Here is a 26,539-nt window from a genome sequence, read left to right on the forward strand (position 1 = left end):
GGTATACCGGGAAATGGTATTCCGCGAAATGACGTACAACCGTAATAAAATAATAGTTATCGATTATCTCCCAATTATCTTTGCGAGAAACATGTAATATGCTTATACGATCCTGCTATGAGAAAATGCAGAGGTGGTAGTAGAATTATTAGCCTTCTGTGTGCTTTGGTTGTTAAATAAATTTAAAAGTTACAAGGAAATTTTTGCACGCGCTTGACGTTTCTGTTAGATATGATGAAATGAAAAAAGCTCTAGACTTGTCCATGCAGATACAGACCCATGCAGCACAACATGCTCGTCAAGCAACTATGTGTGCGTGCGATGCGAAAGCGAATCTGAGAACAAAAAGGATACAAAACAAATTGAAAGGACAACAACACACATCGAAAATAAAACGAAATACATGCAAGGGTGCATACACACTAAAATGATAACGCAACTGCCCGGTCAAACCATTCGGAATTCGATTCGGAATCCTGAATGGAGTCAGTATGGATTCCAAATCAAATGCAACAACCGATTCTAAGTCGGAATCGGTTGTTGCATTTGATTTGGAATCCATAATGACTCCATTAAGAAATCCGAACCGGTTCCGGAATGAGTTTAACTGGGTGCTTGGATAGTTAGCTCTAACAACATGATTTGCCGGTATAGTTTCAATGGTATTGAACTAATTTCTTTTTTGTTCGTATTATATTTTGTAAATGCTCGTTTACATATTACACGTCGAATATTTATAAATAAATAAAACAAATTATTTGATGATAGTATAAAACAGGATCAGTGTGCTTATAAAGTACATGTATTATCCTAACCGTAAACGAGCAGTAACCACCAACACAAGCTTGACGGCTTGAATAAAGTGAGCATAAATTCGTTCGTTCTACCGCAGTAGGTGCTGGACAGTTTACTGGAGAGGTGTGTGCGCGCGCGATCTGGTTAATTTGATCCGTTTTGATGTTGTGCAGCTCGTGCAGCATAAGTGAAATAGTGAGCAGCGCACTTTTCCGTACAAAAGTTGCTTCTCTAATTTCCGTAAATTGAAAGTATATAGTTTCTAGAAAACATAGAAATATTAAAAAGTGTTTTGTGTGAATTCGACCAGAATCAGTGTATCCATCGAATGTAATTTTCGTAGTGAAAACTAAAAATGATGGCGAGCTACTTCGAAATTTGTCTCGTTTGCGGCATCATTCTGCTGCCCATTTTCTATGAAACGTCCCACAAATTTCGCTACTATTTCAAGTTTTTCGTGCTATATCTGAGTGTTATCATCAATGCCATAATTTTGATCCCTCCGATGTGTTTCCGACCGAGGAATGTACGCAATCTAGTGTAAGTACTGAAGTCACACTTTCTGCTCATAGGCGAAAAATCGATACCGACACGGGAATGTGGAAAATGAAAAATGATAAACAAGGCTATCATTTATCGTCACGGCCGGTATTGATTCTCTTTTTGTCCTTTGCTTTCGTCTTGCTTCCGCACTATTCTCGGAATACGCTTGTACTGTTACGGTTTCATTCATAGTTTTCCGGTGTCTGCTGAAGTTAGGTGGGAAGGATAGTAGGCTGAGTTTTGGGTGGCATTACGAGTTCACCAGATTTTAGGGATTCATCGGTGCTCCTTCGATGTCGTTTGATTTTTTACATTGCGATAATGTAGGTAGTTTTAATAGAATGTTTAAACATATCGAATTTTCGTAACAGGCCGTGAGAAAGGTTTGCTTCGAAGGATATTTTTGTCCGAAAGTTTCACTTAGAAACTTATGCTAAAATTTCTATAAAAATCAGGAACAATTCTAGTTAGACTGGTACAATTACTAATCTTTCGGAATACAACTCAATCAAATGGTGATGGGCTTCAGAAACTATTTGTCAAATATTGTTAAAGGTTTGGTAATTTTGAAGTTTCTACAAGTTTCTGTGAAAATATATAAAGATATGGGAATAGTCTGCTTGGTTATTCGATTACCTTGTGCGTCACTTACCTGGGATCGTTTTCCAACTTTCCTTATGGAGTTTTCTTAACCAAAAACGTTGAGGCGAGCGACATCTTCGATTAAGCTGAAATTTGGCTTTGTTTTTTATATTTTCGTTTTCTACATCACATTGCGTAAAGTTCAACTGAGTTGTAGTGTTTAAGTAAGTGTAAAAATCGAATTGGAGATGAGGGTACGTGTCTTACACGAAACGAGATCTTTACCCTATATCTGTTATAATCGGGGCTACTTGAGCCGCTATTAGAACATGAAACGTATTACAAAATTGCTTAAAACGAGAAGCTTATGCAGCTCCCAGAACCTTTGGCAAAATCGGATGTATAGACGCAATCACATACACGCGAGCACACGCGACAAATACGTTAACATACGAACGCTTAAGCCTTTCGCGATCATCCACGCACACCTACGCTCGTGTTGCGTAACAGCCCGGCAATAAGGTGAACGCTTTAGTGCTTACGAAGTTACAAACGCTGTCTCAAACGCGAACCCACAAACGCCCGTATTCGGGCGATAATGTATTTGTCACGTCCGGAAATATTTACTCTTCGTCCTAGCAATTTAGGTCCATACATTCAGTTGGACCAATAAAAAATAACGTTCATATCCACTAGACAACGGCTTCCATGGCGACATGACGGGGTACTTTAGTGATATGGAAAATCTCATTTTCTTCTATGATCTAAACCGTGCACCGAAAATTAAGTATCAGACTCACGATCCGCGCGCGAACATTCATGAACACATGTGAATATGCGAACGGCACACGGTTACAAAATAGAATTTATACATGCGAAGTTACGTACGCGTTAGCACACGCGACATACAAACACACACGCGATCGAACACATTAACGTACAAACGCTCGAGCCCTTCGCAATGATACACGCGCTTGCAAAATCCCCACGCCCACACATAACTGAACCGTACAGTGAATATCACGTTCAGAATCACAGCCCGCTGTAATTGGCCTTAAGCAGTGTTTTGGTGGGCGACATTGGCTGTCTCGTCTGCAATTGTAGTGAGTGATTCTGACGGGGAGCCCTTCCGAGAATTTAGCTCCACAGCTACAGTATGAAAAAATCTCTAAAACTAAAAAAATACAGAGGGACTGGAAACTTTTGTAAACGAATTTATTTTCAATGCTCCGCTACAGGGTAAAATTTCCTACAAAATAACACCTTGATCCTCATGTGTACAGCAACGATTGCCGTATCTTTTGCGGTGAAGTTATAGACCACTAAGATCGATAAGCCAAACATAACACGAGCTTTTTTACAGTCTATTTCCTATGTGTTAAGTCTACTCCGCTAAGCACACACCAAGACACAAGAAGCAGACAGTTATCGGAAATAGGGAGGATTTTTTACGGCCAATCTGAAGAAACGAAATAATCGAGATAGAGAAAGTTAACTGTATAACAGTGATTGTCAACAATTTTTTGCCCGTTTTATTTAATTTAAAAAAAAATATTGAAAAACACCCCGTTATCTGTGAGGGGTCGTTAATTATTGAGGTCCGTCCAATGTACGGACAAAGCACTTTTTCCTTTTGATTAAATAAAAATTTGATTTGATTTAGCAAAAGTGTAGTCACTGTTTGTCATTCAGAACTAAAATACAGGGATGTGGCACCCACTTTATCGCACCTGATAAGTAAATTGCAACAATGATTCAGATTGATGATTCTCCGTTCTATTTATGTATATTGTAGTGTGCTTGAAACAAACCGAGACAGCAACGGGTACGTTGTCTCCAGTTAACTGTATGATGGTTGCGTTTTGAAACAAACTAGCAATTCATTGAAACGAGAGCGAAAGTACATACCACATATGATTATTTGAACAAGTGGTGCAACTCCTCAGACGCTACACGTGCGCATATAGCGGATTCATCTATTGAACAGAAACGAATTCATAGGATACGATTCAATTTAGGTAACTGCGATTATTTTCAACAATTCACGCCGATATCAGATAAACTGTTGTGCTACTCTCACACACGAGTTACTAATTTATAGCAGCATCTCGCGGACCGATTGTTGATAACAAGCAAATAAATACTAAAACGTCGATCAATAGTATCCCTTCTGCTTCTAATCACCGATTTTAAACGAGTAGGTATGAGGTTGCTTTATTTTCGGTGTGCTTTTGATAACGGACGTTTCGCTGTCGTGGTCTCCATTGTTCGTTCGTTGAACTGTTTAAGATTCGTCAAGTTACTTTTAGCTATGCCCTCGAGTGCTAGTTGGTTCAGATGTACTGTGGTTTTTCAGGTACATGGCCAATTACTTTAATATTATGACATTTTCGGAGAAATATTGAGACATTGACTTCGACTGACGGTTACTTTAAATAATGACAAGCAGACTGGCCTCGTTTCATCCCAAATGTAAACTTGTTCAAGACGAAACTATATAAACACGGTTCGAATCATTAAATAAATAAAGAACTGGAATGATTTAGTCGTACTGGGCTGTCAGCCCATTTATGTGACACGAACTTAGTCGGCTAAACGTGTCATGTAATAGCTGCAAAGGATATTTCGGTAGCTAAATTCACTGCTTGATAACCAATTGCTAATCTTATGCATTTCTATTGAAGATATCATTACGCATTTGAATAACATACGCCATAACAACTCGGTTGCCGAGCCTTCCGAAAGTCCTATCAGCGTCACGATCAAACGGCGACTAACCACTTCGACGTAATCGGCCAATCGAATAATAGCTGGTTCAAAACAATTAAATCGGGATATAGATAAAATTTATAAATTACCTTAAGTATCAAAACAGTATTTCTATATATCTAATCTATAGGTTGGTATTATGATAACAAATGATAACAAAACTGCATGTGCATCGCACTGCAAGATTGACGATTTTATCGTCTGGGTTGGAAATCGTACGTTAATTAACCATTTGAGCTCCACTGGTAGCTATGTCAAATTTTTCTTCCACACTAGCAAGTCAATTGGATTTGCACGACTCGGACTTAAAAGGTTTCTTTGCGTTGGCATAGTCATGCCTGATCGTTATCGGTACAAAAATCGGACTTCGCCTTCCTAAATAGAAATTAATGGGAAAGCCGACTCCGTCTTGGCAACAGTCAACACCTCAAACAACCAAACGTTTGTTTATCATTTTTATATCCGAATTTCTTATCAGCCGGTTCTGATTATGTTTGAATTTTTATGGTTATCTAGTTGATATTTCTATTCAGTCCATTCATTCATTTAATTCAGTGGTTTTCCGTCGGGGGAAAGTTTTAATTGAGATAATAGCGTGAAGGGTAATACGACCCCTGAAGAAAAAACTAGGGGTAGGCAATGTCCAGAACATTACCGGTGTGTTGACGTTGGACAATTAGTTTGTGTGAACGCATCTGAGGATCCGGCAACCCTGATCACCGATAACAATCAGCTCGCCAATCTATAGGGTAGGAACTTGAGCAAACGTCCGGCTACCATTGTAATGTCGGTGGAAGATCAACGAGCCCAACAACTTTTAGAATCTACCACCCAACGTGTGGGAAACCGGTTCCAAACCGGTATGTTGTGGAAACAAGACAACATTACGCTTCCAGATAGCTATCCTATGGCCTTTTCTCGTTTGAAATGCCTCGAACGTCGCATGCATCGAAATCCGGATCTGAAAGAAAATCTGCACCGTCAAATTCGAGACTACAAGGATAAGGGATATGCGCATCTCGTAACAACGGAAGAGTTGGCGTAGGCTGATCCGGAAAGAATCTGGTATTTAGCTTTGGGTGTGGTTTTCAGCGCCAAAAAACAGGAAAATTACGAGTTATTTGGGACGCTGCCGCCAAAGTCGATGGCGTGTCATTGAATAGCGTTTTGCTGAAGGGCCCGGATCAACTGGCATCTCTCCCAGGTATACTTCTTCGTTTTCGGCAGTATAAAGCTGTGAGCGCGGACATTCAAGAGATGTTCCATCAGGTACGCATTCGGCAGGCCGACAAACACTCGCAGCGATTCCTCTGGCGTGATGATCCCTCTCTGAAGCCTGATGTTTATATGATGGACGTAGTAGTTCTCCGGCATCTGCTCATTTCATTAAAAACTTGAACGCGGAAGAACACTCCAAACTGTACCCAAGAGCAGCGCTAGGAATCATCGATAGCCACTACGTCGATGATTACCTGGATAGCTTTGGGAGTGATGAAGAAGCTAAACAGGTAGCTGAGGAGATTCGGCTTGTCCACCGCAATGGCGGATTCACACTTCGTGGGTGGCGTTCAAACAGCGATCAAGTACTCGACTATCTAGGAGAGGCAAATTCGGGGAGTTACAAAAACCTTAATATACGAGACAACGAACGAACCGAAAGAGTCCTTGGGATGTTGTGGACTCCACTGCAGAACGAGCTCCATTTTTCTACACAAATGAGTGAAGAAGTACAGATGTTAATACACAGCAATTATCGACCGACGAAGCGGCAGATATTGCGTTGCGTTATGACGATGTTCGATCCGCTGAGACTGTTGGCACCATTCTTGATCCACGGCAAGGTGCTTATGCAAAGTCTGTGGTGTACTGGAGCAGATTGGGATGATAAAGTGGATGATAATGCCTTTGAATTGTGGAGCAGGTGGGTTAAAATGATCGAATTTATTTCTACCGTGCGAATCCCAAGATGTTATTTTCACGAAGCATCTGTGGAAACATCTACCAATGCACAACTACATATGTTCGCTGATGCTAGTGAAACCGCATACGCTTGTGCTGTATACCTGTGGACGATGGACAACAACGGAAATCCGCAATGCGCACTAGTAGCAGGCAAGGCGAAGGTTGCCCCCGTTAAACCCATGTCGGTTCCGCGACTAGAATTGCAAGGCTGTGTGCTAGAAGTGCGGTTGATGAAGTTTGTGCAAGATTCTCTCAGTGTTCCTATAGTCAAACGAACGTTGTGGACGGATTCAACCACCGCACTATCGTGGATACACGCGGATCCACGTAACTATCGACCGTTTGTGGCACACCGGGTAGGAGAGATCCTTGAATCGACGAGCGTTGATGAGTGGAGGTGGGTCCCTTCTAAGTCAAACCCGGCCGATGAAGCAACCAAGTGGGGAAGTGGCCCGTACTTTAACGAAGAAAGCAAGTGGCTTGGAAAATCGAACTTGTTACATCTCCAGGAGGACGAGTGGCCTTGTACAATAAAACTTACGGTCGCCACAAGTGAAGAGATGCGCCCGTCGGTGTTCCATCACGTAGTAACTGAACCTCTCATGTCCTACCAACGTTTCTCCCGACGGGTAAGGATGCATCGCACGATGGCTTACGTGCTTCGATTTCTAAATAATATTCGGCAGAATCACCGAAAACTGTCCGGGCCTTTAGCGCAGCAGGAACTTCAAGCCGCGCGAGAAGCCATCCTGAAACAAGTACAGTTCGAAACGTATAAATATGAGGTAATAACGTTGCGGAATAACAAAAGTCTACCTATAGATCAAAGAAAGTCGCTAGAGAAGGAGAGCGTACTGTACCAATTCATGCCGATGCTGGACGACAAGGGCTTGTTGAGACAGAGTAGCCGGGCACGAAAGGCGACATATTTACCGTTCGATACACGTTTTCCTATTTTACTGCCGAGGGAACATAAGGTGACGACACTCTTAACTGATTGGTATCACTGTTATTATCGCCACGCTAACATGGAAACGATTTTCAACGAAATGCGACAGTGTTATATGATCCCAAGACTTCGAACGTTAGTACGGAAGGTGTCACAGGCGTGCCAATATTGTAAAATTCTCAAAGCTCAACCGAGAATCCCCCCGATGGCTCCGTTACCCTCGGCGCGTTTAGCTAATCACGTTCGCCCGTTCACCTATGTAGGAATAGACTATTTTGGTCCACTTCTGGTGAAGATTGGAAGGTCAAGTGTCAAACGATGGATTGCTTTATTCACTTGCCTAACTGTCCGCGCTGTCCACTTGGAGATCGCTTATAGCATGTCTACTGCATCATGTATATCGTGCATCAGAAGATTCGTTTGTCGTCGTGGATCACCGATTGAGTTTTTCACAGACAATGGGACCAATTTTCAAGGAGCCGATAGAATTCTTCGAGAGCAGATTAACCAAGGACTGTCGGCCACATTTACAAACACATCGAACAAAATGGACCTTTATTCCACCTGGAGCCCCGCACATGGGTGGAGCGTGGGAGCGTTTAGTACGCTCTGTTAAAGCTGCTATGGGAGATGCGTATTTCGGACGGCAAGCTTGACGACGAAAGACTGCTTACTTTGGTAGCGGAGGTAGAGTGTTTGGTGAATACGAGACCCCTGACATACTTGCCGCTTGACTCAGAGGAATCGGAAGCGCTTACACCAAATCATTTCCTGATAGGCAGTTCCAGTGGAGTTAAGCAGCCGCTAGTTGCTACAAACTGCCAGCCAAAATTTCTACGCGCGTCCTGGGAGCGAATTCAAGAGCAGCTGAATGTGTTTTGGAAACGCTGGATTAAAGAATACTTGCCAGTTATTCGGAGGCAACCTAACTGGTTTAGCGAAACGCGAGCTATTAAAATTGGTGACCTGGTCTTGATTGTCGACGAGGGAAAACGTAATGGGTGGCTGCGCGGACGCGTGATTGAGGTAATGGGCGACAATGAAGGGAAGGTTCGCCAGGCTGTCCTTCGAACTCCGAGAGGTATTCTACGACGACCAGCATCAAAGTTGGCGGTGTTGGACGTGGGCATGGAGAGTGCAGTCTCGGCAAATAGCAAGATGCACCCGGGGGAGGATGTAAACGCATCTGAGGATCCGGCAACCCTGATCACCGATAACAATCAGCTCGCCAATTTATAGGGTAGGAACTTGAGCAAACGTCAAAGGGAGCTAGTGAAACGACAGAAACGTGCTAACCATTTTGCTGCTAAAACCATTATATTCTGTAAAACATAACTTTAAAATACTTAAACTTAAACTAATTTGGTTTCTTTATCACAGATAATTTTCTTGGCTAAAATTTAGAACTCCTCATTTAATAGACCGTAGGAACAGTGAGGCCACTGAAAAGTATGTAAAATTTAATTTAATTACTACTAATATGAAAACTTATACCTATACTTTTCTAGTTTTGAAGCTAATAAATATACGGCTATCAAAAATCGGTGCTACGCTTCTTACTGGTCTACAACAAATAATAGTTTGTGTACAAATTTTCTGCATAACGTTAAAAAATCCTGACTAAAACAAGTTACTTTTATTGGCCATTCGCCATATTTAATTTTCGAATTACTGAACTATTAATCATTTCTTAACTTTGAACGGCAGAATTCACCGAAAACTGTATACACCGATTGACAGATGTTTTTATGTATTTTATACGGAGATAATAAGATTGTTTTACTGAATTGATTACCGAGCGGGATACTATTCAAATCCCCAGGCAATTTTTTCGAAACCCGGTGAATCAAAGTTAATGTGTAAATTTTACCGTTGGAAAGAGATACAGGCAGATTTCTAATAATATGATACGCCAACGAATAGTCCGACGTCAACACCACGTTCATACACCAGACATTACCCATTTTTAACTATTCAAACAAGTTTTACATAGCAAACGTGGTACCGGCAAGCATTGAAGGTTTTCCTTTCGATTTGTGAAACAAGATTAGCAATTCGTTTAGTAGGAAGAAATTTATTAAGATTCAAAATGTACCCATTGTAGTAAAGGAAGATGTAGGTCCTACGTCTCAATTTCCTAGTTTGCGTTTGATCGACGTAGAAGTCATAAGAATTTAGCTGCTTATTACCCGTTTAGTTAGTTTCTAGACAGAACGCTCCCCGTTGGCATTAGCCAACGAAAGACGCTCTCAAAGTTGCCTAGGCCACGAGATGTGTTAAGAAGACTGTTCCTGGCAAGGAAGCGGCGAGCAGTAAAAATATTCACAATAAACAATCCTTATTAGGACCACAATGCCTTTTTCGTAAGAATTTGAATAGAAAATTTTTATTTCGTATTTTGGAAAAAACTTCCCTCGCATCGGGTTCAATCTCATCTATAACAATTTCCGAAAAAGTCCAATAAAACTAATATGCGACTCTTTTGAAATATTGATTAAACTTAGCGCTTCATCTCTGTGCCGGAGAAAGATCACAAACGTTTCGACCAGCCCCCTGTCAAGGACGACGTCTCTGTGCAGCCAGCATCACTCCCATGGAAATCAAAACATTAACTTTGAATCGATTTATTAAAAGCTGTAATTAGTTACTAAACGTAGTTTTTCTGAATAATACGGTGTTAAATCACAAGGTGCAAAACGTCGTGTGGAACGCTTGAATGTCGTGTATAGTGCCGAACATAATTCTTTGTTTGGGGCTTTATAGCTATAACGCCCCATATATGTAGGTCGCTGTCAAACTCCATATGATGGTAAAGGGGTTGCCAGGGGGCCGGTTTCGACCGAGTTAAATGAGTAGGACTTCATACGGAAAATTGGTGTCTTTTGGTAACAAATTGTGTTCGTCCATTTTACCAGCAGATGGTTCAGACATGCGTTACAGGAAATTTAAAGAACATAAAAAGACGAATCAGAGGATAGTAAAGCACAGATGTGGGCACTAGACTGCTTAGAAAAATAATAAATTTTCGAAAACTTAATCGGCCCACCCTTGAGTCGATTCCTAGTCCACCAGGAATACTTGCTCCAAATTTGAAGCAAATCGCATCGTTTTATCACTATAAGTAAAAATAAGATAGTTGTCTATAACTTTGTCGAAGACTGCTAGTCAATCCGGATTTGTTAAAAGAAGTTATTAAACTTTTAACGAAGTAATGTCTGAGGCATGGGTCCTAGCAGTGCATGGTATCAGTAGTCGATTCCCACGAATTGTACTTTTTTATGAAATAATGGTTAGATTTAGCTGAATATTCCAGAGTTCGAAGTATTTTGTGGTGCTTGAAAATGCAACGTATTCTAGACTACACGTTTACAAGGTGTAGAAAACGCTAAAATTGGAATGAGTAGACAAATATAAAAAAAAACAGTCACGCGAAACTATACACGCATTTGTTCATCTGGAAGGCGAAACCAACGTCAAGGTTATCTCCATGGATAGGAATATATCAGTGTGAAATCCAAGTTTACCGTTGCAAAGAAAGTCCGAACAAAGTGAATGTTGAAATTTACTTTAAATCTTCTGATCAGGCAGGCGATTTGTAGATGCGGAAAATAGGTTCAACTCCTATTTTCATGATCAGGCGTCTAGCTACTATTACTAGTTCTGTAACTTCATTCGAAGTTTGCGTTAACTCAACTTTATGAAACCTCCAATTTAAATGATCGTATCGTAATCATTAAAATCCTGAGAAAAACACGTTTTTTTGTCGTGACTAACGACTTACCTTTCAATATAGGGGCCCATTTTCAAAATTTCAAAAGAAAAATGATGTAAGATTTTGAACGCTTATATCTTTTGCTGTACTGAATGGATTTAATCAATTTCTTCGGCATTTTGTCGGAAATATTTGTACCAATGTTGTATTAAATTTTGGAATATGTAGGACATTTATTATTAACGGAAAAATAGAGTTTTGAAAAATCTTTCGAAAACGACTCGGAAAAGTGAAAATTTTCAGCCCATCCCGCACAGAGCCGTCAATATGGTGCAGCAACCGAACAATAAAATAATGAAAAGTTTATATACAGGTCCAGTACATGTTTGTTGGTTGGGGAAAGCCGGCATATTAGTTTTGGTTATGCCATTAGAATCCGGACAGAAAGGAAAGGCTCATGCACGCCACTAGAACGAGCGAGAAAACGATAGTAGTGCATATTAGCGAAAGCGTTACGTACCTTTTGAACCTTAATAACTTTTCTTCTACTAAACGGATTGCCAATCTTGTTTCATAAATCGGAAGGAAAACGTTCAACGCTTGCTACCGATACGTTGTTTGCTATATAAAATTTGTTACTACTTTAAATGAGAAGCCAGACGTGTGTAAGACCCAGTGCATAACAGACGTGCGTGGTCGTGAGAAGCTGCATCGGACGACCAATCAAATCGGCTACCACCGGAGAGAAGAAAAACGTTGGTGGATGTGGTGGCGGTGAGAAGGCCAAAAAGCCAAAGGTTAAGAAACGCAGTCACTGAAAAGGCGGTAGTAACTGCCACTAAAATGCCACCAAAACATCGAAGGCTGCAGCGAATAAGCCAAAGAAGGCCGCCAAACCTGCCAAGAAATCTGCCCGAAGAAGATAAGTAAATTCACGCGTCTAATGTTGCCAACAGTCCTTTTCAGGACTAACAAAATACTTGTAAAGAATTAGTGGTGCTTATTTTCCGTTAGCGCTGTTAATTGTAGATGGATTTGTGTCATAGTTGTAAGCAAACCGTCCTTAGGATGAATATATAATGGAAAAAGAATTTTATTAGGAAGTTCCTTTTATTAATTTGTATAATTAAAAATAATTATATAAGAAAATATTTTTCAAATTAATCTACAAACCCGAAGGTTTTTGGAAATCCTTCCAAGAAAATCAGTGAATGTGGCAACTCTGCCACTAAGCGAAAGCTACACCAAAACGAATGATGAAAATATTTTCCTGTATCGCACAAAAGGAGGGCCTTTCATCTGCATCGAAAAGTTTATAAATAGGAACGCCTTGATGCAAAGCGTGCTCATTCGGTGTGAGTTGCGAAAGGGGAAAGATCGTATGTATGTACGCAGTAAAAACAATCGTCGGCAAGGTTTGAATTGTTTCAAAAGATTCTCGTCTTGTATCAATATAGTTATCTACAAACCGTCCTTATTAGGACGAATGAAAAATGGAAAAAGATGGGTTGGTAATGTATATGACATAACAGGGGTGTCATGACCACACTTCGAAGTTATTTCAAATCTTGCAAAGCATAAATTGACATAATTTCATTGATTGTTCCTATATGAATGAAATGACAAATATTCAGGTCAACGCGGCAATAACTTTGCAATTTATAGAACAGTTTTATATTTTTAGTTATCATATATTACTTGTCATCTCTTCCAAACAACTTAACCCTCTGCTGCCAACCCCGTGGTTTTGCAGGGTTAAGGAGAATCATTGTAAAATGTCCAATACACGGTTTTGTGTTGTTACCTCCACTAAAACACTTCAGAACACTCCCACCTGTCATACATGTATATTGTCTGCTTGTTGAAATGATTATATGAAATTATTGACCTGTATTCAATGCGGAGAACTCGGTAATAAAATTGTTTTGCTGAATATACTAACGAACGGGATCCCCAGGAAAATTTCGCTGAGCCCGGTGAATCGAACTTAATGCGTAAAATTTAGCCATTTGAAAAAGATACAAGCAGAATTTTAAGAATATGATCATCGCGGTTATGTCCCGGACATTACCCGCCCCTAGTTTATCGCTAAGCGTGTTCATTTCTGTACGGAAAAGATTCCGATGGTTGTTTCGAGAGATTTTAACAGTGATATTTCAAAGCAAGAAAATTGTTCATTTCATGAATGAATGTCTCAACGAGCTTAGAATCCAGCGCATCCCCTATCAACGCAGACGCCAACAACAAAGGTTCTTTTCAGAACCACCATAATTATTATAAAGAATAACTTGAAACATTCCCACATATTTCATTGAGTATCATTCGATTTGAATTACAAGTCAAACGAGTAGTCACGACACTCCGGTTATGTCCTAGACATTACCCACCCATCTTTTTTTCTTTTACATGTTTGTTAAAGATATTACGGTTCTGCGGATTAACAGTGTATTACTACGGAATGAATTTGTCGTAAAAATAAAATGAAGTGTCCATAAAAATGATATTGCATTAAAATGACGTGAAACAAAAACTGCCTTCTCGGTTGTATCGTTCTCAGACAAATTGAAATATTTTTTTTGTAGTTCGCTTTAATGTTATACCTGGTGTTTATACCAAGAGTACAGAATGCACGGTGTGCCCTGACCTAATACAGAAATTCAAAATTGTGTGTATTTTCAAAACTTTTTTTATATAGGGTAAGGTGGGGTAAATCCGACCTAGTAAATGGTTTTGGCTGTAAAATGCTCATTTTACATCGGATCAAGTCGTTTTATATACCAAATTAAAGGTTAGACTCCTGGGCAACTTATATATATATAGCATTTTATTCGGATCTTGGGAATATTTTGAGATACAAGCTTTTAAGGAAAATGTTCATTTTTGCTGTTTTCAAAAATGGTGGGGTAAACCCGACCCCCTATTTCTTTAGTTGATTTAGTGCAGATATTACCCAAATTTTATGGTATTTCAATGATAAATCAATGAATGTTGTGTTATTGAATTGTAACATGAAGAAAATGGAGTTCAATGTCAATCTTGGAATGCTAAAATCACGAGCAGTAGCACGTAATGATATTCCCATTTGCATCGGAGCAATTGCTTGACGAATACTATAATCATCACGTTTTTGTGCCTTTCGTTTGTAATTATGAAGCATTATTCATCAAAATAATATAAAATAACAATAAAAATATATTTCAATTTGATAAATAAACATTTTCTTAGCAAAAAAGCGGTCGGATTTACCCCACTATTTAGAGGTCGTCATGTTTCATTACGATGCAATTAAAAAAAGTTATGAAAAAGGTTGAACCAAATTCATCTACGCACTTTGTAGGACTTTATTCAAAGAATTTAAATCCACTTACATTTTTTATACAATCACTTTAACAATCAGAAATATCCTGTAGGCAATAATGCACAAAAGTCAAATCAAAAGTTGTAAAAACACACTTTTTGTCGTTTGAGCATCTCAATGTAGATTAATAAAATGCTGTCATGCCACCATTATGGTTATTTTCGATGCTCTACGCGACACCATTGATATTAGTTCGCGTAGTGCTTCTGATTTTCGGTAACAGTGGGGGGTCGGGTTTACCCAACGGTCGGATTTGCCCCACCTTTCAATTATGTAAACAATAACAATAATAAAACAAATTTTAATTGTTGTCCGGCTTCCTCAATGATGGTACTGGTTGTAGATTTTGAGGTACTTGACGCAGCTTTTACCGTTGTCAATACTACCTGAGCAGCTGCCACAAATTTTTCAGTTGTTTATATTCAGCGGTTTCTAAGCAGGGTAGATCGTAATGTGCCGTTTTTTCACAGAACTGGCACGTATTATTTTGATTTAGATATGTGCACAGAATTCTCTGCGTAACGGTACTACCGCATTATGTTTTGTACTGCAGGGTTAGGTAGAAGGAAATGGATTGGCCACCGACATTCGCACCACATAAACACTATTTGAAATACAGGGAACTAATTCTTACATGTGCCTTTCGGAATAGATTCCATTTCTCCAAAATGTGACAAGAATTTGCAAGTAAGCGGTGCCAGATCTTGTAGCGGAACATTGGTTTTATCTATTTTAAATTTTATCTATTTTAATAAATTATATCAATTTCTCATTCCCGTTAACTACGAGAGGCCCTGCACTAGACGAAGTAGGACGATGTTTAGCGGGCAGGGGCCGCCATTTTGAATTTGAAAAAAAAATCTCATTTTCTAATTACCGGTAAATAACGAATTGCTTGATTTTTCGCCCAATCCAGGAGAAGGTTAAGAAATAATATATTGATACTCTACATATGATATTTTCAGAACACTTGTGAATAATATAGCTTCAGTTGGAGGTTGTTCAGAATAATGCGAAGCGCTGCCTTATAGGGACAAAATGAGCTCATCACCCTAGATTGCTTGATAGAGACATCTTTTATCACCCGTTAGTGATTAAACATGATTTGACTGGGGTGGAGGACCTTCACCCGCTTCGAAACATCACTGCTACGAAATGGCTTCGTATTACGGTTAATTGATTTGTGCGTCTATTCAGCACACTCGTTTAGGGTTGCTCGATTGTGAATGAAAGTTGTATCACACTACTGACTCACTTTACTAATAGCTACGTTCATGCCATTGAGAGCTGTAAGCAGTACCACAGACCTTAGTCTCAATTAGTTGGGCTACTCGACGACTGCTAGATAACTACAACTAACTAGACCATTTGCAAACATGTGTCAGTTAATAGCTCCATCAGTTCAGATGGGAGATGATAGTAGAAACTATAGGATGAAGAAAATGTAATTTAAGGGGCTTAAATTTATTTAATTCGCAACAACTTTTTTTAATTTACTTATAGAATGTACTTAAAAATGTGATTTCAATTCAAAATGCAGCCGTTTTCAAGTTATTTTAGATTTTCATTCGACATAAAGTTATTTACGTTTCTTCTTTAAGAATAATATGTTTTTCAAACTAAACATGAAATTTGCCGTAAATACTTAGTTCTCAACTCAAGGATGTTTTGTGTACGACTGTTCTGGTATCCCTCCTTCAATACAACTGTAACGTGACAGATTTTGATTGTAACGTGACAGATCATTGAGAATATTAGTTTTACAAGCATCAATTAGCACTGTGGTCACGCAAAATTGGGGACCTGCGGAACAGATTTTTAAAATTCTGTTTGAGATTTCAAAGTTCACTGCGAAAATCGCGTCATATGACAGACGTATTAAAATGTTAATAAAGCGAAAACCGATCATGACAGGAAAAAATTCTCTGTAGAAAAAATGTAGGGTGTAGGGACCTTATTAATGTCCAATTCTAATACAATCCTATTTTATCGTTTTTGCAGACGTATCGCCGCGATTGGTCTTAAGCAGTGTTTTAGTGGGTTCTGCTATTTTCACGCCGAAAGTCATTTTTCGATCATTTACCTTTAACATAGAAAGTTAAAAAATTTGCTTGCCTTCGATTACTATTTGAGTTCTCAAAAATAAACACATGTGGACGGTTCTTGTGGTACATTGGGTGCAATAGCGTTTTTAAGACATGTATCTCAAAATAGCGCTTGGTCCTATTTGGCTTAACACAGCTCACCCGAGCAAATCCTCATGGGTTCAGACACCATACAACCCCGTAGAAAGACCATAAATATGGCCCGTGCCGAGTTTCACAACCATGAAAACACCATAATATGGTCTCAATAACTCATCAATACGCCAAAATATTTTTATATGGGCTCTACGGAACCACGATGATGGGGTTTTCATAGGTTGATCCCATTTAAAGCAATATCAAAACTTCATGCAGTGTGGGTGAAATTGAACCATCACCATGGGGGTATTATGGGCTTTTCGTTTGTACAGACAATTATAGTAAGTGATTCTTACGGGGAGCCCTTTCGAGACCCTGTATAGGTTCAGAAATGTTCGGGCGTAGGTACTTCGCAATCGCATGTATCAGTAGGACAACTCTCAAAAAAAATCAATTGCCGCCTAAAATTATATTCTATCGATTTGCATTGGCCGAATGACTGAGAGAGACGAAAGACATAAAGTTTACAAGACGGATCGGTACAATTCTAGAGCGAATCAGTTATAAACTTAGAACGGAAAACGACTGCTAGGCAGGCTCATATAAGCTAAATCGAAGGGTGAGTAGTCTTTTTTAATCCGTTTATTTTGACACGGTTCATATCAGTAGCTTAACGGAGCCGTTTCTTTTTAATATGTTTACAATTGTTGGCGCTCCAACATACAGTGGACCGAGAATTTTCCGTGTTCGTATAACTTTATTGAAGAAATAAAAATCTCCTGAAATAGGACAGCTTTGAGTTCAGTGTTGTTCGTTAATGCTTAGACTTACGTTTAGTAATCCTCGGCCACCTTTCTCTTCCCGAGTTTCTTCCGCCTATATTTGCACTATCTACCAATATACGGATTCGGAGCAGATGGATCTGCGGTCTAGCTACCTAACCTAACCGTAGTTTAATTAGGTTTTAATTCAGTTAATAATTAATAATTTTAGTTACCTTTAAGGCTCAGTAGTGACAATAATTCAATAACTTAATTATTAATTTAATCCAATTAATATCTTGAAGAATGTGGTAATTTTAGTATTAACTTACGATCAAGCCGTGCACATTGTTTAATCGCTTTGATGACAATTTGCCTCTGTCAACTATCACGCCTGTCATACGATGTCGTCACAGGGTTGCAGCCTTTGGGTGTTACCCTTTCAATTTTTATCAGGGTGCGTGTTGCTCGAAATAGCGCAGGTAATACTCCCCCCCGGAGTACGGCCTGGATCTACCTGGTCAGTACAAGCTTCAACGCCAATGTCGAGCACAGCTAGCTTCACTGCTGGTCGTTCGTATATTCCGGTTGCTGTTTGAATTGTGGCCCATCTAACCTGCCCATCTTTGGAGTGACTTACAGCAATCACCTTTCCTTTCGGCCAGCTATTCCTTGGAGAGTTTGGGTCCACGATAATAACCAGGTCCCCAACTGCAATCGGTTTAACATACTCAAACCACTTCGTCCTCCGAGTCAAAGTGGGAAGATAATCGGAGAGCCAACGGCGCCAGAATATGTTGGCTAACGTTTGAGACATTTTCCAGCTTCGTTTCAATACAATTGTACTATCGTCGAAGAGAGCAAGGGGCTTTAGGCCATCAGACGAGCCCACTAGAAAGTGGTTTGGAGTGAGAACTGCTGCCTTTTCATCATCGAGAGGAATGTGCGTCAATGGCCTGGAGTTAATTGTGTTTTCTATTTCCACCAACGCGTTTCTCAAAACCTCCTCGTTTGATAGTTTAGGCAGTTTCATTTGTTGTAAATTCTTTTTCACTGTTTGAATCATCCTCTCCCACGCGCCACCCATATGCGGTGAGGCCGGAGGAATGAATTTCCACGCGGTATGTGGAGATACTATTGCAGAAATCAGTTTGTTTTGGTCCATCCTTTGCAATTCGCTGGCAAGTTCTTTGGAGGCACCTTGAAAATTTGTGCCCCTATCGCTGTGAATTTCTATGGGGACACCGCGTCTAGCCATAAAGCATCTTAGTGCCATGATGCAGGAATCGGTGCTCAGCGAGTGGGCGAGTTCGATATGAACCGCACGGACTGTTAGGCAGGTTATTAGGACTCCCCATCTTTTCTCCGTGCGACGCCCAAGTGATACAGTCATAGGACCGAAGTAGTCTATCCCAACATACGCGAAGGGTCTAGTGTATGCTGCTAGTCTAGCTATGGGAAGATTTCCCATCGCTGGAGGACGCGGGGTGGCTTGGTCCAGCTTACAGCGCTGGCAGTTGCCACGAAGTTTCCTGTATACTGTTCGTAATTTTGGTATGTGAAAACGAAGTCGAAGCTTATTAATAGCCGTCTCGTTGTTGCGATGGAGAAGATTCCGATGGTAGTGCTGGGCGATAAGCTGCGTGATGGGATGTGTTGGAGAGAGGATTATCGGGTTATGTGATTCCAAGTCGGTGTGCGGGCAGGAACTAATTCGACCCCTGTTGCGGATAACTTTGTTGGAGTCTAAGTAGGGAGATTCACGAAGCAGCTGACTCCGTGAAGCAAGTTTTAAGTGCGAGCTACCGACAGCCATTTCCAAAATTGCAGACTCCTCTGGATATGATTCAAGTTGTGCTTGTCGAAAGAGAAGGTTTTCGGCTTGTAGCAACTCTTCCTTTTTCAGGGGATCCGTTTTGCCATTTTGATGACACCTTCTGTTCATAGTTGTCCTGGTCGAGATGGCTTTGAATCTAGCGATCGCACGTAGTACGAAGGCAGTTACTCTACGTAGTCGTACCCAACTGGAAAACTTTTCAACGTTGATTATGCGTTCGGTTGCTTTTGCGTGCAACAGCAAGTGAGGTCGGATATCTTCATTAGTGCTTCCCAATTTGCAAGGCATCGCGGGCCACTCGTTCGTTGATTTGTACAAAAAATCGGGACCTTTGAACCATCTACTATTCTCTGTTACATCAGGAACTCGTTGCCATTTCGTGCCGTCGTCTGCTACATTCTCTTTTGTTGGCACCCACCGCCACTCACTTATATCTGTGGTTTCCAGTATTTCGCTAACTCGAAATGCAACGAATTGACTATACCTCCGATGATCGGAGTGCAACCAGCACAGCAAGTCTCTGGAGTCCGTCCAGAAGAATCTTTTCGATATTTTGATTGTAAGGGATTTTTCAATGCTGTTTGCCAGGCGAGCACCAAGAACTCCGGCTTGCAATTCCGATTTTGGGATCGATAAAAACTTTAATGGAGCAACGCGTGTCTTAGCGCTGGCAAGCGTGCACTCTACCATTCCATCGTGCTCAAAACGCAGATGCACTACTGCGGCGAAGCCGCTTTCGCTTGCATCAACAAATGTATGCATTTCTATCGTGGTGTTCGTGGACATGGGTGTTGTTACTCGGAAACATCTAGAAATCTTTACCGTTTCCACGCTCGGTATGATCTTTAACCACAAGTACCATTTTCGCAGTAACTCACCTTCAATCTTCTCATCCCATCCGATTCCCGATCTCCAGATCTCCTGCAATAGTACCTTCAGATAGATTAGTACGTGCCCGATCAGGCCCAATGGATCGTACAGCATCATCAGCGTGCGCAAGACTTCTCGTTTCGTCGGCTTTCGTGAGGCTGTTAGCAATTCAGGATCGTGTTGAGAAGATAGACGAAATGTGAATGTGTCGGACGATGTGCACCAATACATTCCCAAAACCTTTTCATTTGATATTCCGGTTCCAACGTCCAGATTCTTCTCTCCTGTTTCCGCTTCTTGTAACGCTTCAAGCACTGAAGGTGAGTTTGAAACCCAGTTTCTCATCTCAAATCCTCCGAAACTGTGAATTTGTTTTACATCTCGAGCGAGTTGAATCGCTTCACTTTCCGTTTCAACACTCGTTAGCATGTCGTCGACATAGTGCCTTCGAACGATCGCGTCGACTGCAACGGGATGCTGCGTTTCGTACTTCATAGCATTCATATTTTTAATATACTGCGCACTGCTCGGCGAACAACAGGCGCCGAATGTCATGACACGCAACAGGAACACACTGGGCTCGGTTTTTGACTTGTCGTCTTTCCAGAAAAATCGCTGACATTGCTGATCCTCCTCCCGAATAAGGATCTGGTGGTACATCTCACGGATGTCCCCACTGATACCGACTCGGAATTCTCTAAACTTGTGCAAGACTGACAGAAGCGATGTTAGCTGGTCTGGACCAACCAGCAGCATAGAATTTAATGATATACCGTAAGCAGTTGCTGCTGCATCCCAAACAATACGGATCTTACCCGGTTTGTTCTGATTAAATACGGGAAAGGTTGGTAAATACCAGATACGCGAATGTGGAATGGCAAGCTCTGCGGCGGATAGCTTCCGGATGTAGTTTTTGTCTATGTACTCTTGAATTTTGTTGTCTAATACCCTTGCTAAAGACTCATTTTTCGCTAATCTCTGCTCCAAACATTTCCATCTCCTCAATGCCATTGGTTTGCTATCTGGTAGTCTAACGTTCTCATACCTCCACAGGAGTCCTGTCTCGAAACGACCTTCATTCTCACACGACAGGTTTTTTAGTAAGTCCAGAGCTCGTTGGTTTTCGCCAGATAGTAAAATCTTGGTAGACTCTCGCACACCCATGCTATCCAGTGAAAAGTAGTTTTTCATGGCCTTGTGAAGTTCATCGTCAGTTTCACAAAATAGAATGGTGGTTCACGAAGGGGTTGGAAATGTGATTTTCGTTGAAATTTCCGTACACTGTCCATCCGAGTCGTGTTTTGACTGCTACCGGTTGATTATGTGTACCCTCTCGGCTCTTCATCACGTGACCGAGGCTGGTATGGTCCAGGCCAATGAGAATTCGAGGGATTGCATGACGGTACGTTGTTATCGGCAACCCTTGAAGATGCTCGTACTTCTGCTCTAGTTCCTCCATAACCATCATTTGATGAGGCAGCTTCAGCTCCTTTACGGTGCGTACACCAGCAAGTCGGTACTTAGTGGTTGAGTTTGCAGCGGCTGAAATGCTTAGGGCAACTTTACGAGATCCTTCCTCAAACCGTCGCGTTCCCCCCGTCCACTTGAGACAAAGCGGTTGCAGGGGTCCTTCAAGCCCTAAATGACTGGCCAGTCCCTCTTCGATTAGGGTTAACTCAGAGCCATCGTCTAGAAAGGCGTATGTCTCGATTTCCGTGCTCGGCCCGTACAGGGTGACTGGAACAATCCGAAACAGGACATTATTAGTATGTACTTGATGTAGGTTGCAGGTTTGCGAAAGTGAATCGTTTTGTGGAGGGTGTGTTTGACCTGTTGCTTGACTAGGATTGTGCAGAAGTGGGTGATGTTTATATTTACAGCCATCATACCCGCACTCTCTCTGTAGCCGGCAGCTACCATTGTGACGGCGAAGGCACCTTTTGCACAGATGTTGCTCTTTCACTACCGCCCACTTCGAGTCATGGCTAAGCTCGCCGAAAACCTTGCATTTCACGATGGATGTGCAACTCTCTTTGCACACCCGACATTGTTGTAGGTCACTAGTGGAGTGGGACTGCTGGTGTTTCAACTTAACGGAAGATGCCTGCGATGACGATCGGCTGTTGCCGTGAAGGTTTACATACCGGTGATCTTTCTTGATGCCACGAGATCTTGGATAACTAGCCGGGGTGACCAGCACAGAACTAGCGTCTTCCGCCGTCGAGTACAACCACGCACTGAAGTCGGATAGCTTAGGGCAACGCAAGCTTCTGGCAAACTTTGCCCAGTCTAGTTTCAGACTAGATGGAAGCTTTTCAATAAGCTCGTACCGGAGGGAGGCATTGTACAAGAACTCTTCTACTTCACATGCTTCAATCGTGGCGCACAGATTTTCAACTGCCAGCGCGAAATTAACGATGGTATCAAGTTGTTCGATATCTGGAGGTGGCAATACTCGGATTTTGCTTGTAATTGCGTGGATGATTGCTTCTGGTTTCCCAAATAGCATTTTTAGCGTCGACATTACACCTGTAACGTTTGATGGATGTAGAAGCCGACAACGTACTGCGTTTAACGCCTGACCTTTAAGACTCTTTCTCAAGCGCAAAATGTTTTCTTCGTTAGAAAATCCGCACATTTGAGTAGATGAGTTGAAAATTGAGAAGAATAGCGGCCATTCCTCGGGGTCCCCGCTAAATTCTGGTAGATCTCTAGGAACTGCTTGTCTTGCGGCGAGTTGACTTCGGTTTAAAACAAAACCATCTGTCTCAGATAGAGCGGTCTGCTGTCCTAACCTTCCTTGATCTTGTCGATCGTTAGGTGTAGATCGTTGACCAGGAATAAAAGGATCGTCGTTGGTGACGCTCCTGTTACCTTGGGGTGTGGTTACTGTATAAGAATGGCTTTGATTCCGCGAGATGGCCGCTGTTCCTTGAATGCCAACTTTCCGTTGATCGTGGAACGAATATCGTTCTTTCTTATTTTCGCTCGTAACACCCGCAGGGCTTTGGCATCTTTTGACGTCCTGGATCCATTCTGCTATCCTTGGCATCGACAATTCTGTCCCATTATCGCTTGCACCTGATGAAGCGTCGGCTGCTTCCAAAAGGACACTGAACTTTTTGTCCTGATATTGCTGCTCCAATTGTTCCTCTACTTCCAATCTACGCAAGGCAAACTTCTCCTTAAGTTTCCTTTCTTCTTCTAGTTTGAGCAGCTTTAGCTCCAGTTTCAGCTTACTAGATCGATGTGAGGATTGTGAAATCGCCTTGTTTGTTGCAGGATCGTCTGTTACGGGTTGTCGTTTGTTCAGGTCTGCTTTATCGGCGTTCTCACATTGTCCACAGCTCCAATCTCTTTCAGCCACTCCGCCGGTCACTTCCACACACATAAAGTGAAACCATCTATCACAAGTATCGCATTGAACCATGTCGCTAGTATTCGGTTCTCTGCACAGATCGCAATCACCTTGCGGATTCTTTCTTCCGAGTTGATCCGAATTTGCATTTTTTGACCTTGTGCTAGGCATACTGTTAAACGAGATTTTTATATTGTTGGCGCTCCAACAAACAGTGGACCGAGAATTTTCCGTGTTCGTATAACTTTATTGAAGAAATAAAAATCTCCTGAAATAGGACAGCTTTGAGTTCAGTGTTGTTCGTTAATGCTTAGACTTACGTTTAGTAATCCTCGGCCACCTTTCTCTTCCCGAGTTTCTTCCGCCTATATTTGCACTATCTACCAATATACGGATTCGGAGCAGATGGATCTGCGGTCTAGCTACCTAACCTAACCGTAGTTTAATTAGGTTTTAATTCAGTTAATAATTAATAATTTTAGTTACCTTTAAGGCTCAGTAGTGACAATAATTCAATAACTTAATTATTAATTTAATCCAATTAATATCTTGAAGAATGTGGTAATTTTAGTATTAACTTACGATCAAGCCGTGCACATTGTTTAATCGCTTTGATGACAATTTGCCTCTGTCAACTATCACGCCTGTCATACGATGTCGTCACAGGGTTGCAGCCTTTGGGTGTTACCCTTTCAATTTTTATCAGGGTGCGTGTTGCTCGAAATAGCGCAGGTAATAACAATATTTACAAATATTATTGATTATCCGTTGGATCTCGTGCACGCAACTTTCTATTGCGTGCGGAAACTTTCATTCGCAGCGGGGAACGTTCATCTGCTCGCCTACTGCGTCATTAGAGTCATTTAATACTCTCGTGTCTTTTATGTCAATGTCATCATCGTTAAAGCTGAGAGTGGAGAAATTCAAATATTCTGTTCAGTAGGTCGTAAGTTAGTAACTTTCAAAAACTGACGCGTCTGCCACCGCCGATATATTGAAACGGGGCACTTGTAATGAAAGCTTAAATGTATTCTATATAAAAAAAATTTCTTTGTGGTTAAGTGTAATATCTATACGGATACTGAAAGCACTTTTTAGGCCCTATCGAAAAATGTAATCATTCATGCAGTAGATTTAAACTCAACATAAATAACACAAAACGTTTGAAATAAAGACAATTTTCTTAGAATGCTCGAAAACACAATCAGGGTTGCCAAAATTAAATCTGTATTTTTATCCTAAAAAATCTTTTCATCTGTGTTTACTCTTCGAAAAATCTGTGTCGATATCTGTATCGAATCAGTTGAGTCGTTTAACCTTTTGCTGGATTATCTATCGAAGATATTAATTCCTGTTGTTTAAATCAGTCAAGCAAGAACCTGTTTACATTTTCGTAAAAACACTACAAATCGTTCTGATATTTTACATCCAGAAACTTGAACTTTATCGATGTGCAAAATGGAAAAATAATTTTCTTCTTCATTTAATGACTTTTGTTGATATATAATGTTATATACATTAAGTCAACCAATGTAGCTGTCATATTTTCGGACAAAGAATTAAGACTTAACAAAGTCACAGAGCGTTTCTGGAAGTAGGCTTCAGCCAGGCGTTTGCTGGGTGCTAACCTGAGTGTACTACAAACCTTTACCTTTCAGAATGAGCGACCACTCTCGAATGTGAAGATATATTTTGATTAGGCTGTGCACGCAGACGAAGTAGACATAAATAATGACTTACTGTGAGCCGTGTGAAGCAATGTTTGTAAACACGGCTCACAATAAAAGTCATTTTTAAGTCGACTTCGTCAGCGTGCACAGCTAATACAGAGGGCTAAGCTAAGAGAGACAAAGAGGAAGTATTACTGAAACTGTAAAAAATATTTCTAAAAATTGTTTTTGTAACATCATTTCTCAAAAATCTGTATATCTGTACATACACGCAAAAATCTGTATATCTGCACATACAGATTCTTGGTCTGAAAATGGCTCAAAAATCTGTATAAATACAGATTATTCTGTATTTTTGGTAACCCTGAACACAATATCTTCAACAACATCCACAAAACAAAATGTTATGCAACATAAACACATTGGAAAATATATTTCACATCGCTTAAGGTACACAACAAAAACCAGTGCCATATCTAATAGAAACGGAGAAAAACGGACTCTGCGCAATGTCTCTCTAAAAAAGGTCCTAGCATGCGTCAAAACTGTCAGTGGTAGTGAACAGACCAGACACAGCCTATAAAACGTGGTGTTTATGACGTATACGCTACCACCTTCCTATATAAGCACTTTAGACTCCGTCAACTTACCGCAACCACCAGCTAGTCCCGGGTTCCCCTATAATTAGTTTTTTACCATTTTAACTTTATTGTGGCGGTGGCCTTTAAATGTGTCAAAAATACGTTTCTTGCTAAAACTGCATTTTTGCCCTTTAGATGGTCTAAATTAATTTCTTCGCACGCACGTACAGCGTATAAGCAATCAAGCAAGAGACTTTTTGGCATGAATACATAAATTGATACTTCCAGTTCCACCCATGGACGGTCTGAGCGCGCGTAGAACAAATCACAAGCGTCTGCTTTACGATGTTGATACGGAATGTACACAGGCGGAATATGAAATTAGTGTACACTACATACTTGAACGCAGTCACATAAACTCGTCCATTATGTGCTATTACCGGTCATCCTGTCACTGGTTCAATGTATGTAGGTTGGAACAAAATTGTACAAGTGCGACGGCGCAAAGTACTCTTGCATTCGATAAATGTTTGCTATTTACGTTCCATTTGACAAGTACGCGAACCAGTGTACCATTTGCATACGCGTTCGTATGCAAATGGTACACTG

General features: G+C 40.8%; 1 protein-coding gene across 1 annotated transcript in view; it reads left to right on the forward strand.

The window, feature by feature from the left end:
- Window positions 1-882: 882 nt before the first annotated feature.
- Window positions 883-26,539, forward strand: part of LOC131685276 (1-acyl-sn-glycerol-3-phosphate acyltransferase alpha-like) — a 47,861-nt gene continuing 22,204 nt past the window's right edge. The window contains exon 1 of the mRNA XM_058968879.1: window positions 883-1,335. Within this exon, the coding sequence (XP_058824862.1) occupies window positions 1,151-1,335 (185 nt within the window). The 5' untranslated portion in view covers window positions 883-1,150. The remainder of the gene's footprint in view (window positions 1,336-26,539) is intronic.

The sequence above is a fragment of the Topomyia yanbarensis genome, chromosome 2 (genome assembly GCF_030247195.1).
Source record: "Topomyia yanbarensis strain Yona2022 chromosome 2, ASM3024719v1, whole genome shotgun sequence".
In the NCBI taxonomy this organism is placed as follows: domain Eukaryota; kingdom Metazoa; phylum Arthropoda; class Insecta; order Diptera; family Culicidae; genus Topomyia; species Topomyia yanbarensis.